Source organism: Physella acuta, unplaced genomic scaffold, assembly GCF_028476545.2.
Source record: "Physella acuta isolate Inbredline_101_S28 unplaced genomic scaffold, ASM2847654v3 ptg000401l, whole genome shotgun sequence".
In the NCBI taxonomy this organism is placed as follows: domain Eukaryota; kingdom Metazoa; phylum Mollusca; class Gastropoda; family Physidae; genus Physella; species Physella acuta.
Window position 1 is genome coordinate 75,005 of NW_026731920.1, and position 17,217 is coordinate 92,221.

General features: G+C 31.2%; 1 protein-coding gene across 1 annotated transcript in view; it reads left to right on the forward strand.

The window, feature by feature from the left end:
• The window catches only part of LOC131942324 (fibrillin-2), a 47,680-nt gene that overhangs the window by 26,536 nt on the left and 3,927 nt on the right, over nt 1–17,217 (forward strand). The window contains exons 36-60 of the mRNA XM_059302136.1: nt 1,326–1,460; nt 1,991–2,185; nt 2,403–2,654; nt 3,014–3,236; nt 3,334–3,500; nt 5,468–5,635; nt 5,774–5,896; nt 6,094–6,222; nt 6,388–6,504; nt 6,988–7,107; nt 7,513–7,764; nt 8,134–8,250; nt 8,888–9,016; nt 9,280–9,411; nt 9,842–9,961; nt 10,104–10,355; nt 11,888–12,001; nt 12,165–12,293; nt 12,501–12,626; nt 12,753–12,872; nt 14,270–14,533; nt 15,753–16,013; nt 16,232–16,492; nt 16,681–16,809; nt 16,924–17,036. Of these exons, the coding sequence (XP_059158119.1) occupies nt 1,326–1,460; nt 1,991–2,185; nt 2,403–2,654; nt 3,014–3,236; nt 3,334–3,500; nt 5,468–5,635; nt 5,774–5,896; nt 6,094–6,222; nt 6,388–6,504; nt 6,988–7,107; nt 7,513–7,764; nt 8,134–8,250; nt 8,888–9,016; nt 9,280–9,411; nt 9,842–9,961; nt 10,104–10,355; nt 11,888–12,001; nt 12,165–12,293; nt 12,501–12,626; nt 12,753–12,872; nt 14,270–14,533; nt 15,753–16,013; nt 16,232–16,492; nt 16,681–16,809; nt 16,924–17,036 (4,148 nt within the window). The remainder of the gene's footprint in view (nt 1–1,325; nt 1,461–1,990; nt 2,186–2,402; nt 2,655–3,013; nt 3,237–3,333; nt 3,501–5,467; nt 5,636–5,773; nt 5,897–6,093; nt 6,223–6,387; nt 6,505–6,987; nt 7,108–7,512; nt 7,765–8,133; nt 8,251–8,887; nt 9,017–9,279; nt 9,412–9,841; nt 9,962–10,103; nt 10,356–11,887; nt 12,002–12,164; nt 12,294–12,500; nt 12,627–12,752; nt 12,873–14,269; nt 14,534–15,752; nt 16,014–16,231; nt 16,493–16,680; nt 16,810–16,923; nt 17,037–17,217) is intronic.

Sequence of the window (17,217 nt, forward strand, 5' to 3'; positions counted from 1 at the left end):
AAGGGATGGTGTGATTTTTCTCTATATAAGGTATATTAAAAAAAAAAGTCGATTGCGGTTCGACACCATTTATCTGAGTGCCATAAAACTTTAGAAAGTTGATGAATACTCCCGATTAGGGGGGGGGGGGGGGTATAACCTTGCAAGGGCAGGCCCTCGACAGGATGCAATTTGGCGCCCTGTGAGTGCTATGGTGACTGTTGATTTTAAACAGTGTGATAGACAATGGATAAGATGGGGCATTATAGTCACTCACTAAATTGGATCAGGCATGTCCACCAGCGCCCTTTTAGGGTGCAATTTGGCTGAGAACAAAAATGTCAATTTTGGCCCCAAAATGCTCACATTGACCCCTGAGGGCTCTGTGATACATTTTTTAATAATCAGAAAAATTTAACCAAGGTTAGATTATTAACTGGGTTGTTTCCTTTAGTCAGTAAAAAAATCCAAACAATTTTGTCACTTTGCAAATGATGCAATTAGCATCTATTTTTAGACAATCCAATCAGAATTTGAGATCAAGCTTCAAATAATACACCATTAGTAACGCTAGCAAATTGCATCAGTCACACTGATGTTTATAAGCACAAATAATTTTTATTTTCTATGTCTTAAAAAAATAAATCCTGTTGATTTTTGTAACTTTAGAGAATGATACAATCTGCATCATTGTTTTAGGATGCTATGTGGCGCACTGGGTTATCCTGTGAGCACTATTGCGCCTATGTTAGTTTTAAGTAGCCAGGGGCCATACGCTGCGCTTCTGCGGTATTGTAATTAATGGGCTCCCGAAAGCGCCCCTCTACATCCCTGACACATGGGTGTAGGTAAACCCTTGTCTTAATATTTATGGTAATAGTGGAGGCATTGCTTACATTTAAATAAATCAGTTTTAGAAAACAAGGTCACACGTCTAAGAATATAGGATTTGTAACGCATTGATGAAACACTTCTTATATATTTCGTCAGAATTTCTTCTATCCCGGCGGAAACAGGTACACTAGTTAGGCAAAACCTTTTCCTTCAAATCATTATATGATGAAAAATAGTTTAATGATTTACTTTTGCCTTTAAAATATAGATCTACTTCAATATAACATAACAAATAAAATATATATAAATGAAAAATAGTGTAATGATTAACTCTTTACTTTTAAATTATACATCTACTAGAGTATTTTATATATATATATATATATATATATATATATATATATATATATATATATATATATATATATATATATATATATATATATATATATATATATATATTGTAATAAAATCTCCTTAATACATATTTGAATTATTTTTATTATTTACAGTTATGGTTATTTATGCTAACAATCGAGATTATACAAAAGAACCTGATTATACAAAAGAACCTGAGTTTTTAATAAAAGACAATGGAATTTTTTTGAGAAGGCAAAATGGGTCTCTCTCAGCTTCTCTACCAGATAGTAAGTAGTAATGCTCTTTGATAAAATGTTTATATCTTCTTATTAGTTTTTCCACAGTGGTCATGGGAAACACTTACGTTGCAAATTATCACATATCATATTATGTTTTGTTCTTCTTATTGTGGTCAAAACAGATGTATACGAATTGTTTACTTTCTTTTCAAATCAGCTGACATGAGTTTACCATGCTGTTTAGCATTACAAATCTTTGTGAATGGTGTTTGTAGTATTACAACACTTAAATAAAACAATTTCTTTTAGGCCAATTATTTATGGTTGATAGTTTACTACCAGTATGTGGCTTCTGAATTTTCATAAATGCTTTATAATTTTTCTATTTCACACTTTAAGGCCATTATCTATTTTCCAATATTGACTACATGTCGAATTGAAATTGTGACATTCTTCCTATATATGTTTAATTATGATAATGTTATTCACTTATTTATGTGAAAATGCATTTTTTGAATGTAATATCTTATATTCTTCAAAATATTAAAATTAAAGGCAATTAATATAATGCATTGCAGGCATTGGCATTACTGTGACTCTGGTTAATGAGTTACTAGAATTCTCACTAACCCTGGACAAAAAATATCAAAACATGACCACTGGTCTTTTAGGAAACTTTAATGGGGACAAAACTGATGATTTTATTTTCCCAAATGGGACACAGCTATCAAATAATTCAACTGAGAAACAGCTTTTTGAATATGGCAAAACATGTGAGTTTAAAAGGGGTTTTGTGGTTTTAAAGAGCAAATTTCTCATCATTTCATTTTAATCAGTGTTTACATTACAAAATATACATTAATGGTAGTTTATATTTTACACACATTCTTAATTATTGTATAATTGAAAGATATATGGAATCCATTAATGTTAGAATAGATAAAATAGTAGTATTTTGATAATAAAATTCTCACTTAAATCGTCATGTAGGGGCCATAACACCAAATGAAAGTCTGTTCCAGTATGGCCATGGGCAGAATACAACTACATTTTCAAACTCAAGCTTCACACCTTTATTTTTTGATGAACAAAATGCTACAACAATTGCAGAAGCTGAAGAGTTTTGTAATGGGTCAGGAAATCTTCCATGTATTTTTGACTTTATTGCTACACAGAATGAAAAAATTGCTAAAACATCATTAAAATCATCTGATGATTTTGATAGAATATCAGTCAGTACAGGTAAATATAATTTATTTCAGCTTAATGTAAAATGACAAATTCTAGATTAGTCGTTTAAGTTAAATATGAAGAGGATCGCCTTAGATTAGTCATTAAATATAAAGAGATTTGCCCATTTTGCCCATTTATTTTTCCAACAGTACAGTCCTCACCATCAGTTACAAAATAAGTCCCTTTTTTGTATAAAAATAATTCATAAATTGATGAATACAATGTAAACTACACCATTTACTCATTGGTTGATATAAGAAATGTAGTAAAATATTAGATGTTTTGATACAAGTTTTAAATTTACATTAAAAAATTCGATCAGTGATAATGAAATTTTGACCTTCATATATTTTTATTATTACCTTCAGCTAATCAAGCACCAGTGTTAACTGTGAACACAACTAAAGTTAGAGCTTCTCTTAATACAACTTTCACCTTGACTCTGACAACATTTGATCCTGATGGTCCATATGTTAATGTTGTTTCATTGAGTAGTAATTACTCTGTTAAAAATATTCATAAACGAGAAGCATCACAAACATCAACTTCAACTATTACAGTATCAGTAAATTCTGAAAAAAATAATTATTTGTAAGTATTACTTGTATTGTTATGTATAACTTCTAAGTAGGCCCATGTATAAGTAGTTTTCTGTATTTATATCTCTTGAACATTATTTTCTTTGTAGATTTTCATCAGTTGATAATAAAGGACTACATTCAGAAAGTATTGCCATTAATATTTCTGTTTGTACTGGATGCAGTCAGCATGGAACTTGTGATGAAAAAACACTGAGATCAACTTCAAATCCATATTATTATTTTGAAGCCTGTAACTGTTCCATTGGCTATACAGGTACTTTCTTCAAAAAGTGTGTTAGTCATAGTTTTATTCATTATGTAATGAAAATAGGTCTTCTAATTGTGATGTACCATACTAGCCAGCCTAACAAAATGTTAATATGTAATTAAAGTAAAGTAAATAAAGTTTCCCTTTCAGACCTGATGGTCTATGGGGCAAGTGAAGTAGAGTTCACTTGTTTCTGTGACCTCGGCATATGAAGAGATAGTGTGGTCAGCACTATGCCCAGCCGCCTTTACTTTCCCTAACGTGAGTTAGGTACCCATCAGAGTTGGGTGGTCTCAGGGACGGTCTACTGACTTGAACCTGGATTCGAACTCGAGACTTACGGGTTAGCAGTCCAGCTCTCTACCGCTAGACCACTCCGTCCAACAATATATAATTAATAGATGTATAATTACTTAAATTATTATACAGGATAAATAAAAAAGCTAATTTTGTTTCTTAAAGTACTCATATATGTATATTTATATATTTAAATATATATGATAATGTAATAGGTTGTTCATAGTCCACTATGAATCATTGTACACTGACAAATCAGTGGCAGGCATTTTTTTTTTGGTGTAACTTGTTTTTAATGTAAAATGAATTGTTATGTAGGTCTAGTATCCTTAGATCCAACCTAATCCATAATCCTAATTCTTAACCCTATTGTCTAATCCTTACCATAACTTATAACCCTAACCTTAATCACTAAAGCTAACCCTAAACTTACCCTAACCCTAAAGCCTAACACTTATCCTAAACTTTGACCCTAATGCCCAACCCGAACACTGAAAATTTAAAAAGTTCAACAAACAGTCTTTATTTACAAAGTAAAACAGAAAAAAATAAAAATAAAAAAACTCTGAACTAAAAGGTATAGAACCCGCACCACAAAAACACAATGCCTGATGTGCGACAACTTCGACCACCGAAACAGTTACCTCAACATTAAAAAGTTTAACAGCATATTCAAGATGAAAAAAGAAATATGCATGCATGTGCAGGTCTATACATTTTAAAATCTATATGATTTGTCAGCTAAACATAGCAAACTACATAGAGAATTATCTTCATAGTTAACTGTGAATAAACACTCTCATGTAATATGTTTAAATGTATGTAATTGTAAAAAAATATATTGGGCTAAGTGTTAAATGTAGGCTCTAAGGCTAAATATATATTGTATAGGCAGTAAAAAGTATTTGGAAAGGTTAGTGCTAAGAACTACTAAAAAGATGATGTAAAATGAATAGAAGTGTGAAATCACAGAAAATAGATAAACATAAGCAAGGTGTACCAGTAATGTAAATACTTGAAGAGACACAAATGACATAATATTTCAATGATTAGCACTATTTAAGCAGAAGAAGTTGATAAAGTGTAAAAAGCCAGCTAAGAGTGTTACAATGATTTCTAAGCTCTTGGCCTCTCTACATGAAAAGATGTGCAAATTGTTGATGGTGAGGGTGCATTTTAATTAAGTTCAATGTGGAAAATTGATTTGAGATACAAGCAAATTAAAGTGCAAGCAAGGTTATGGAATGAATTAAATTTGTCCTTTTATTTTTAAAATTTAATTCTTACTTTTCACAAGAATCATTAGCAATGTAAAATGGAATAAAAAATAGATAAACGTTTGTAAAACAGATTCTTATAATGCTATACTTGGTTTTGGACCTATGTTGTTTCTTTCAAAATATAGAGAATCTATCAAATTTATAATGACTGCATTTATGAAGTTTGGACATTATCAAGCACAGAAACACTTGAGACATGGTTTTTTATTATTATAGACACATGTAATTTAAAATCCATCTTTTAAATTAAACAGAATAACATTGCAATAATATCTTAGTAGTTTAGATGTAAGCCTACACATAACCATATTTGATAATTTTTGTAGCAATAAAGGGGCTGTAATGATACTTACAGAAAAAAATTAACTAGTTTGATAATTTGTCAATGATGTTAAGGTGCAGACTGTGAAAAAGACAAAGATGGTTGTGCTACCAATCCTTGCCCAAACATAACAGGCTGTGTAGATATACCAGCTTTAGATGAAACAGTCAAAGGGTTATCGTACAGATGTGAAAATTGTCCTAAGGGATTTAAATTAAATGAAAATAAAACAAAGTGTGAAGGTTGGTTTACAAATTTTACACACTTCAAAAGACATTTACAAATATTTTTTTAAAAATATGCTTACATTAAACTGAACATTTTAAACAATAAAAATATTTAAAATTTAACATTCCATAAAACAACTAATATTTTTTCAGATATCAATGAATGTAGTAATGCTTTTCCATGTGGTGGAAATGCTGTCTGTGAGAACACTTATGGGAGTTTTATTTGCAATTGTCCAATAGGATTCAGAAAATCTGGAACTTTACATTGTTCAGGTATATAATATTTCTCCTTTTCATGCTACATATCTGTTTCATTAACTGGTTTTAACATATATTGTTATTAATTAACAGTAATAAATTTCCTATATATATATATACATATAAATATATATATATATATATATATATATATATATATATATATATATATATATATATATATATATATATATATATATATATATACTCAGATATAAATGAATGCTTGGAGAAATTAGATACTTGTGATCAACTGTGCAATAATAGTTTTGGAAGTTATGTTTGCAGCTGCTACACTGGTTTTTCTAGAGCAAGTGGAAAATGTGAATTAACTGCAGAAGGTATTTTGTTATAATCAAATACTCACCAAATTTAAGTAGTAAATATTGTATTCAAAATAATTAAATGCATTTTTATTTGCTTATTTGATATAGACATTTTACTATAAATTTAGAACTATTTTATTACTGTTTAATTATGTTTTAAATTAAAATAACTTATTATAGATCCATGTGGATTAATAAACAAGACATGTGAATACAAGTGTCGCAATAACAGTAATGGAGCAGAATGTTTTTGTGAAAAAGGATACAAATTAAAAGCAAATGGCAATTCTTGTGAAGGTAACTAAGTTGGGCAGAACACAGTAACGCAGGGGTTCCCAACCTTTTTTTTTACTCTAGAACACAATCTAAAATATCGGTAGGGTGGTGGGCACCACCTATTTTAAATCAACAAACTCCTTCCAGAGGCGTAGCGACCCTTCCCGTCACCCGGGGACAAAACTTTCGATTTGCACCCCCCCCCCCTCAAACTTTAGATCTGCACCCCCCCCCCCCCTCAAATTTTCGATTTGCACTCCCCATCCCCCCTCAAACTTTCGATTTCCATCCCCTTCAACCTTTCAATAATGTTTATGAAAAAAATTCTGTCTCTGTCGGATAGTGAGAGGCGGGCACATACGAATCGCCCGCGGGCACAGGGTTGGGAACCCCTGCAGTAACGCATATTTTATTTAAAAAAAATAAAACTACACACATTTTCTAAACATTTCTTATAATTTGTATTTCCAAATCTAATTCCAATTAATTTTTTTTTTACATAAGATATAGATGAATGTGAAGAGAAAATCTGTTCACAAATTTGTAGTAACACAATTGGAGGATTTGAGTGTTCATGCTACACAGGATATAAACTAAATGAAAATGACATTCGTACTTGTGAAGGTATGTTGACACTTTAACACTATGGACATCACAATGTGCTAGCTGTTGGTTGTTTTGTTTCTCCTTACTCTGCTAAGTTTATAATATAGTTGGTTGAATTGTATTGCTGATTATTCTATAACCATGCAAATATATATATATATATATATATATATATATATATATATATATATATATATATATATATATATATATATATATATATATATACATATAATAGATAATAAATCAGATTTAAGCTAAATGAATAAAAATTCATATTTGGTGATTTCACTTTTTGGGTTTTAATTACATACAATTTTTATAAATTGATGAACATATTATTTTATGACAGAACTACAGTTTTTTTTATATAGATTTGTATGTTTGTCATTTATATTGCATACTTTCAAAATCTGTTTTCAGTATGCCAAGACAATACATATGGTGAAAATTGTGGCAATACATGCCAGTGTAAAGGACGGGCTGTAAGATGTGATAATGTTAAAGGCTGTATTTGTCAAAGCAATTGGACAGGAGCATCATGTGAAACAGATGTGGATGAATGTGCTATTAAACCTGATGTCTGTCCTGTTGATCATAAATGTACAAATACACAAGGCTCTTATACTTGTGATTGTCCTGTGGGTTATAAAAATGACAATGGAACATGTTCCAGTAAGATGTTTTTAATAGTAAATGTATTTGTGTTTTTTTTTTAATTTCAAAATGTTTGAAAGCTTTTTAAAAAAGAAATTTCCTTTTATTTTAAAAGTTGTTAAACCAACTTTACATGGATTTTTTTTAAAGCAAACATGATTTTAATTATTTTTTTTTAAAAATAGACTATGACAGATAATGAAAAGATAATGAAATATATATATATATATATATATATATATATATATATATATATATATATATATATATATTTTAATTATTGTAAATCATGCTGAGAATTCTATGTCAGTTATTATAATGATAATTAAGCTCATTCCAATGCACACATTATTTGCCTTTATTACTAAAACTTGTTAATTTTTCAAGACATTAATGAGTGTGAAATAAGAAACAGTTGCCCCCAAAACTGCACAGATACAACAGGGTCATTTATTTGTGAATGCTATGAGGGATTTTTAAAGTGGCCTAATGGCACTTGTCTAGGTAAACGCATTCTTTAAAATTTTAAAAATTAGATTAATATGCAACTGCACCACAACTAAACTAACTAGATTAAAATAAAACTTATCTCACACAGTTTTTTTCCTTAATTTTCCTTATATTTTCTATCCATTATACATTAACAGTTTAATTAAAAATTAATTTATAACAATTCTCTACCCACCATCTACAAATCTACACTTCTCAGCCTGAATACCCAGTTATAAGCTCAGATATACAGTGAAAAGACAGCATTAGGTTAATGCTGATACATGATCTACAACCATCCAATTCACCTGCAAAGCCATAAAATGTATTTAACACTAACTCTCTCTCTCTCTCCCTCACATATCTTTTGTACACTCATTTCACATTCAGGAAAAATAATTGACAACCAGGGAGCAGACTTATCAGTACACAAGTGTTCTAAAATATTTTAAACTAATATTTAGATAGGGCACACAGCCTAACCCCACTCAAATATTTGTATTAAACTAGATAGTGACTAACAATAATAACAAACACAACCCACTTTAATATAATACAGTGATGCTATTCTTAGAAATAATTGTACAGCAGCTAACAAAATTAATATTTATGTAAACATTAATTAGAAATTTTCTACCATTTTTTTCAAAAGACATTGATGAATGTGCAAATAACAAATCTGGCTGTGAACAGAAATGTATCAATGTCCCAGGAAGTAGCAACTGTGACTGTCATCCAGGTTACAGGTTAAAAGATGACAGGAAGACATGTGAAAAAGATGGTATGAGTAACTATCAGTTTAAGTTGTGTAAAATTCAGGTAAAGATAATACTTTAGTGAAACTGTATATATGTATATATATGGTTTAGTTTAAACCTCATTTACTAAATGAAGTGTAAGTGGCACATGTATTTTACAAGTTTTGCTTAAACATTTATTTTAAATACAGTAAAATAGTCATTTCTAATGTTATAAAATTGAATGTTTGTCAGATTTTAAAATGTGAAATTAAAACTAGTCAAATTTTACTTTTAATTCATAAAGTTGTGGACCCATGCAAAAGCTCTGCCCTAAACTGTGAAAAAGGATGTACACTAAAAAATGACTCACCACAATGTTTTTGTCCTATTGGCTTCATTAACTTCATGCTAAGTTCAAACCTATCTGGTTGTCTAGGTACATATAAACATTGTTTAGAATTGAACTAATGTTTACTAATATTCTCAATAGTCAAGTATTTCGTGTACACTTATAATTTATCATTTGGTATATTTTGTTAAAATTTAAAATATCAGTATTCATTATTTTATGGGATTTATTATCTAAAATATCTGTGGAAGTTATAATTTTGGGTGTGAATAATAAATATGATTCAAATGAAACTGGTGAAATCTGCTTCACTTGTCCCATCAAAAAGTGATCTTTACTAAATAAAATATTTCTTTTAAATTAAGCAATGCAAAAAGTTATTTGTTAAATAACTTGAAAAGGTGTAACATTATGTATATTAATATCTGCATTCAAACTAGCAACTTTTAAAATCTGTATATATATATATATAATATTTATATATGCAAATTAAAAATGTCATTTATTTATCGTCTAGATATTGATGAATGTGCAACACAAAACATATGCCAAGAAACATGTGAAAATACAAATGGATCATATAATTGTTCATGCCCTAAAGGATACAAGCTTCAAAACAATAAGCAAAACTGTTCTGGTACATATGCGTATTATGTTGATTTTGCACTTTAATTCTAACTTAAACAAAACCTAATATAATAAAAAAGAGAGATACATATTCAATATTATTTTTCTTTTTGTATGCTGTACTAAATCATTAGGGATTAACTTTGTCACAGTGTGTGATGCCTATCACTGGGGAGAGAACTGTGCCACAGAATGTAATTGCAGCACAAGAGGTACATCAAGATGTGACCCCACACAAGGATGTCAGTGTAAAGCTGGCTGGGCAGGAACTTGGTGCCGGGATGATATTGATGAATGCTCAAGTCTTGTACCACCATGTCCTGAAACAAGTTGTGTCAACACATTTGGCTCTTTTTATTGTCAGTGTAACCAGGGATATTCTTTAGTAAACAATACTTGTACAGGTATGATATTTCGGTTTGAATTTATGTTGAAACACTCATGAATAAATGAAGTTATACATTTAAGCAGTATGATACTTTTATTATGATGATCTTACAAAACAGAAAATAGTTTTTTGGCTTTTATTGTAGCTGCTTGCCATGTGTAGTTTACTTGACTTGGTAGTTTTCATCATTGTATTCAAAGCATGATTAAGTATTATGTTAAATAAGAATAATAGCAATCTGTTAAATATACTTACAAATGTACTGAGGGCTGTAGCTACACCTATCCACTAGATTTTGTTTTGGGTAGCCCTTTTTAGTTAAGCCCTTGTAAACTGGTGCTTTAGTCCAGGGGTCTCCAAACTACGGCCCGCGGGTCGGATGCGGCCCCCGAAGTCCTCTTGTCCGGCCAGCGGAGATCTTTTTTTCCATGGAAAAAAATGTTTGTGGCTGAGGAACTTTGCCCAGAAAATTCAAAACAAAGTACCTTTCAAATTTTGGAACACCATACCTGTGTGAACATACATTTTCAAGAACGAAATACGTGAAGAACAATTTGAGACCAAACTTGGACCTCGAGTGTGTTGTCGGGCCCCGAAAAAGATTCTTTCAGAATTTTTTTTCCTCGGGGGGAGGGGGGTGTACTTGAAATTTGTAAATATTTCTATATAAATTATATATTGTTTAGGGGGCGGGGGTTTGACGTTCTTTTGGGGGGGGGGGGGGGGGCTCTGCCACCCCAAAGAGATGCCTGAAGGAAACTGGCCCCTGAACTGATATTTGATAGTTAATGCGGCCCTCGGGCTGAAAAGTTTGGAGACCCCTGCTTTAGTCCAACACTTGCATTGTGATGTTGACATCATCTATACTCAAGGCGTGCCTGCTCTATCCCTATTTGAGGGCTTTGAAATCCCTATATCTGCTGTCATCATTTGACAATTTTTCTGGCCATTTTATCTTTCAGATTTGTCATATGCATATATTTGCATAGGACTGTAGTATTATCAAAAGTTACTAGTTTATATCTCTTTAAATTTATCAAATAATTTTCAGATTAATATACTGTTTTTCTTAAGTGTTACTGTTAAAACTATCTTATATTATCTATATATATAATTCTCTTCTGGGAGACGTTAGAAAACAAGCTGTAAGCGTGCCTTGTAGTACCCTCTCTTCCTCTCTAGGAAGTCTGGTGAGCTGTAGTTTGTTAAATGTTAACAATCCGCAGAGCCGTGTTTAGTGACGGCTATTAGGGGCAGATAATTTAGTTCGAAACGATTTTAAACTTAGGGAAGATAGCTAAGTGGAGGCTGCTTTCACGGGTGGGGGGGGGGGGGGGGGGGGTAGGGGTTGGGGGAAAAGAGGGGGGTTATCGTCCTTAACGACTTACTGATAGTGTTTTAAAGCAAATATTTTCAGTGACAGTAGTGGTACTGTCGAATTCACAAATTATGAATTACTGAAAAGTAGAAAATAAAACAACTAAATAGCGGCGTATGATACGCCATGGGTCGGGTGGTTATTTATAATGTCATTAAAATACTCCACAGATGTGAATGAATGTTTGAGTTCCCCATGTGACCAGATCTGTACAGACACACAAGGCAGCTTCAAGTGCTCTTGTTATTCTCAAGGTTTTTTTTACAATGGAACAAAATGCTATGGTAATAATCATTATGTACTTTAATAAATAAATATGTCATAAAACATAATGTTTAACTATTTGATAAATAAGAAAAGTATTACATTTTATAATAAATATGTGTTCCTTAAATAATATAACATGTTTCTTTTTTTATTTGTTATATGTATATGTATTACTTGCAGATATTGATGAATGTTCTGTAAAAGATTTAAATAATTGTGACCAAAAATGTCGCAATACTGAAGGAGGGTTTGCTTGTGAATGTGATGAGGGTTATGAGCTGAATGTGACTTCAAGGAACACTTGTTTTTGTAAGTACAAGAAGTGAGCAGGTTATTTAAATGTTGAATGCCTAGATGATGCTCAAGACTAACCCATTTTTAGTGGAAATGTTCTTTTATTTAAGAAAGAACTGACAAACAATAACCTCAACGTTTTCACTGGTATAGAGCTGTTGTAAAATAAAAGTCACAAGTCATTACAGACAAATTTAATGTTTATAGTGCCTTAACTTGCAGTAAGTGATGTTAGCCAAGCGTGTCCTACAAAGAACAGATGTAACCAGCATTGTGTTCTATTAAACAACACACAAATCTGCTCCTGTAAGATGGGATACAACATCTTAAAAAATGGCAGTTGTGATGGTGGGTATTTTACAAGTTTTACACATTTAAGAAGCTTATAGCCACAAATGAGATTTCTGTTTATTTTATTGCTAAAATTTCAAATTGCATTTTTATAGGCTAGTGTTTTGATTTCTTTATTCACAGACATAAATGAGTGTGAAAATAATACTTGTGTTAATGGTATCTGCAATAACCTTGAAGGCACCTTCTCATGTGTGTGTAGCAATGGAACAAAGTTGATGAATGATAAAAAAACTTGTTTAGGTAAATAGAATTTATATCAGTGGCTCTTAACCTTTTTGGCGGTACCAAACTATACCAGTTTATTATGCACATTCACTGAACTCTTATTATTTCTATCGTCCACACATAGTGACAAAATCCTATTGTAAATATGAGTTTCCCAGGCAGATGAGGCTCGATAGCTGGGGACAGCAACTCATCTAGGGGGGAAAATTCCAAAATCTAACAACTGCTGCCTTGTAGTTTGTTCTTGGTTGGGCAAAAGCTATGAAAGCAAATCCAAAAAAAAAAAAAGAAAAGCAGGCAGAAATCTGAGTCAACAGCCTAAATTATGAATAACCAGTTGTACATATACTTAATTGTGTTGGAGGGAATCCCTCCCAAGAATAAAATTAAGAATGAAAAGAAGAAAAATGAGTTTGATTTGTGTAATAACCTCCACCAAACCCCTGAAGCTAACTAACTTACAAAATGCATTGGACTCAATAGAACCCAGGTTAGGAACCACTTATTTAAATAAATATATACAAACAGTATGTGTGTTGTATGCATTTATACTGGCACATTCCAGCACTTGTGTGTGTATTTGAATTTAGGTATATATATATATATATATATATATATATATATATATATATATATATATATATCTATAATAATAGTTTCGCTGTCTGTGTATCTATCTATCTATCTGTATATCTATCTATCTATGTATCTGACAAGAACGCTCTAGAGAAAACACAAGGAAATTAAAAACATGCATAGTAATTCGAAAAACGAAGTATGACGCGGTCACATTTAGCATAGAGTAGAAAATAATCTCAAGCCGGAGAGTGCACACAGTAATATGACGTCATTGATTCTCGAGTAAACATTGAATAAAAAGGCAATTTTGTCTAATCTAAATGGTTTGCTGTGAAGAGTTTCTTGCACACAATTCTTCGGGTAGGGGCGAAGCCCCATCCCCGCTTAAGAACATCTGAGCCCCCCCTCCCCAACTCAAAAGAAATTTCTTCATCGATACTCTATAATAAAATTACCGCCTAATTAATGTGTCTAATCTAAAAAGTGGTTTTCTTGCAATTTCTTTAATGCAATTCTTCGGGTAGTGGCTAAGCGCGACACCAGTGTTTCTTTCAGACTTTTTCCTCCCCGGAGAGGGGTGGGGGTACTTGAAATTTTCGGGGGCGGGGGTAGAATTTTCGGGGAGGGGGCGGACACTGGAAAAAGTATATAATAATATTTCGTTGAATGGGACGGTAGACATGTTTTTTGGGGGGTGGGGGGGGGGGGGTTTAGTTTAGAGAAAAGAGACAGCACTATCAGCCTAGCGCCCGTTGTATCCTTCCTCAACGGGCCATTTTTCTCGTATATATTTATATACTTTTATTTGTGTTTTTATTTATTACCTACAAAAGCTTGTCAACATGGATATTATGGCTATGAGTGTGCTGAAAACTGCTCCTGTAACACAACAAACACCACACCTCAAATCTGCTCTGCTGAGAATGGAACCTGCGATTGTTTAACTGGTTGGACTGGTGCTGATTGCAGCACTGATATAAATGAATGCAACCAGGCTAAGAATGTATGCCCAAATAATTCAGACTGTGTCAACTCACTTGGTTCATATAAATGTGTTTGTAACATAGGATTCTTTAGCTCGTCTGGGGTTTGTAAATGTAAGTATTAATATAAACTGCTTGAATGCAATGCATGTTCATAAAAGATACCTCTTATTAAGTTAACAAACATTTGAAGTTCATTCGTAGCATGGTTGGTGGAGTTGTCTCTCCCCCTTATACCAGTTGCAGCTTTTTTCATGATTACTTAATTAAAGTAAAGTTTAAAACAAGTTCTGTTCCAAAAAATAAACAAAAGCAAAAAACAACACAAACTACTGATTTAAAACTGTCATGTTAAGACTCATCACCAGTTGCCTATCCTTATTGTGTACATCTCAGCACCTAGCTCAGCATCAGACATGAGCAAGGTGCTTTATTATCACAATGTCAGTTTACTTTAATATCTGTATATCTAATGAATAATGGAAGTGAGCCACAGATCTTCATTCATAAGTTTGGCTTTTGTTTGAATTATCAGTTATTTATTTTCTCAATACTTTCTACTTTCTTTGAGATTTAAGATCAATCTAGACATGGAGAGTGTTGTTATGTTTGCTTATCTCTCATTTGTCAATTCTAGCAGGAAGTTGTAAAACTATTTGTAATAAATTATTTCATAGTAAAGAAATTATTGACCTTGTTAAATCAGAACATTATATCAAATTATTATTATTAAATCGCAAATCAAATATGTATACAGAGTCATAATTTCTCTGTCTGTTGTTTGATCATCTTAAATCCTTTTTATCGTACGTTATATCAATGCAAGTTTTTTTCTCAATAATACAAAATAGGTGTATTATGTTTTTGCTTTGCTTTTTATTGTGTTGTATGCTTATTTTGTGTTGTTTTGGGAAAGATTTTATTTTGTGTGATTATTGTTTTGTTATTGGTTGTATTGTTTGTGTTTGGTTTATTTCTGTTTGTTTAAGTGCAATTTCTTTTACACTGAATCAAGCCCTGATGAACTACTAGTGTGTGTATATATATATATATATATATATATATATATATATATATATATATATATATATATATATATATATATATATATATATATATATAAAACATTTTTTTTTATATTGTGCTGCTTTTTCTGAGATCCCCACTCTCCCCTAATCAGACAACCTGCACTGGCTTTTAGAAATATTTGCTAAATACTGTACCATTTTTGAAAGTTACTTTTACAGAAAATTTTACTCAAAAACTGTTTTTATTATTATTGATATTTCTAAATATAAAGATTATCCATTTAATAATGTATCTTACCAACCAGCATGTGATGAGAACCACTATGGCCAGGACTGTAAGAAGATTTGTACATGTGTAAAAGACAACAGCAATAACTGCAATGCTGTCAATGGAACCTGCACATGTAAACCAGGTTGGACTGGCTCTAGCTGTGAAACAGATCTAGATGAGTGTTTGAACACCAGCTACTGCCCAGATATACATGAGAGTTGTTTTAATTTGAATGGGTCTGTAGAGTGTAGATGTCATCCAGGGTATCAGAGAATTGATGGATCTAACTGTAAAGGTAAATATTTTTAATACAATTTAATTTAAATTCTATTTAAAAAAAAAATCTGCTGTTGTTTCTTATTTCTATAATTTGAGTTAACAAAATTTTAATAATTAACAAGAATGGATGCTTTACAATTTTCACATTTTTTAAGTTGTTTTGTATGTTTAAAATTTTAAAAATCTAGAAATGCTTAACAGATTATACATTTAATAATTTATCTTACCAACCAGCATGTGATGAGAACCACTATGGCCAGGACTGTAAGAAGATTTGTACATGTGTAAAAGACAACAGCAATAACTGCAATGCTGTCAATGGAACCTGCACATGTAAACCAGGTTGGACTGGCTCTAGCTGTGAAACAGATATAGATGAGTGTTTGAACACCAGCTACTGCCCAGATATACATGAGAGTTGTTTTAATTTGAATGGATCAGTAGAGTGTAGATGTCGTCGAGGATATGAGAGAATTAATGTATCTAACTGCACAGGTAAATACTTTTTTAAATACAATTTAATTTAAGGGTACTTTTAAAAAAAGAATTTCTGCTGTTGCTTCTTATTCCTGTAACTTGATTTAACAAGAATGAATATTTTACAATTTGCTAATTTCCTAAATGCAGTTTTAGTATGTTATTATTTTTTTCTATTCTATCATTGCTTAAAATAAATCTTACAGATATAAATGAGTGTTTAGATCCCAACTACTCTTGTGGTGAGACAAAACAGTGTAACAACAGAGACGGCTCTTATGATTGTGTATGTAAACAAGGATATCTTTATGTCAGCAGCAATGAGCCTTGTAAAGGTTAGTCATAATAAAACTTTCTTGTTATTGAGGCAAAAATTAAAATAATATTAGTAGGCTTATAAAATAAAATAATACTGTTTGATCTTTTTCCTTTTGCTTCATTCATTTCAGTCAACTTCAAAAGTTTTTCGTTACGTTTCGAATTAAACATTGTTACAGCCCCTAACATTTTTGTTAACAATACTAAAGAATTTTTCTCATTTAAAAGAAATGTTGAGGATAGTGTAAGTATATAATATTATAATGTATCTTGAAATTTTTAAACATTCACATCATTGTAACTTAAGAGCACTCAAATAAAAGGAATGTAATGTAAAATAAGAAAACAAATTGTGTACACATACTTTTTTTATAATGGGAACTCTACTGACAAAAAATATTTAACGTACTAAAGTTTCAAGTATA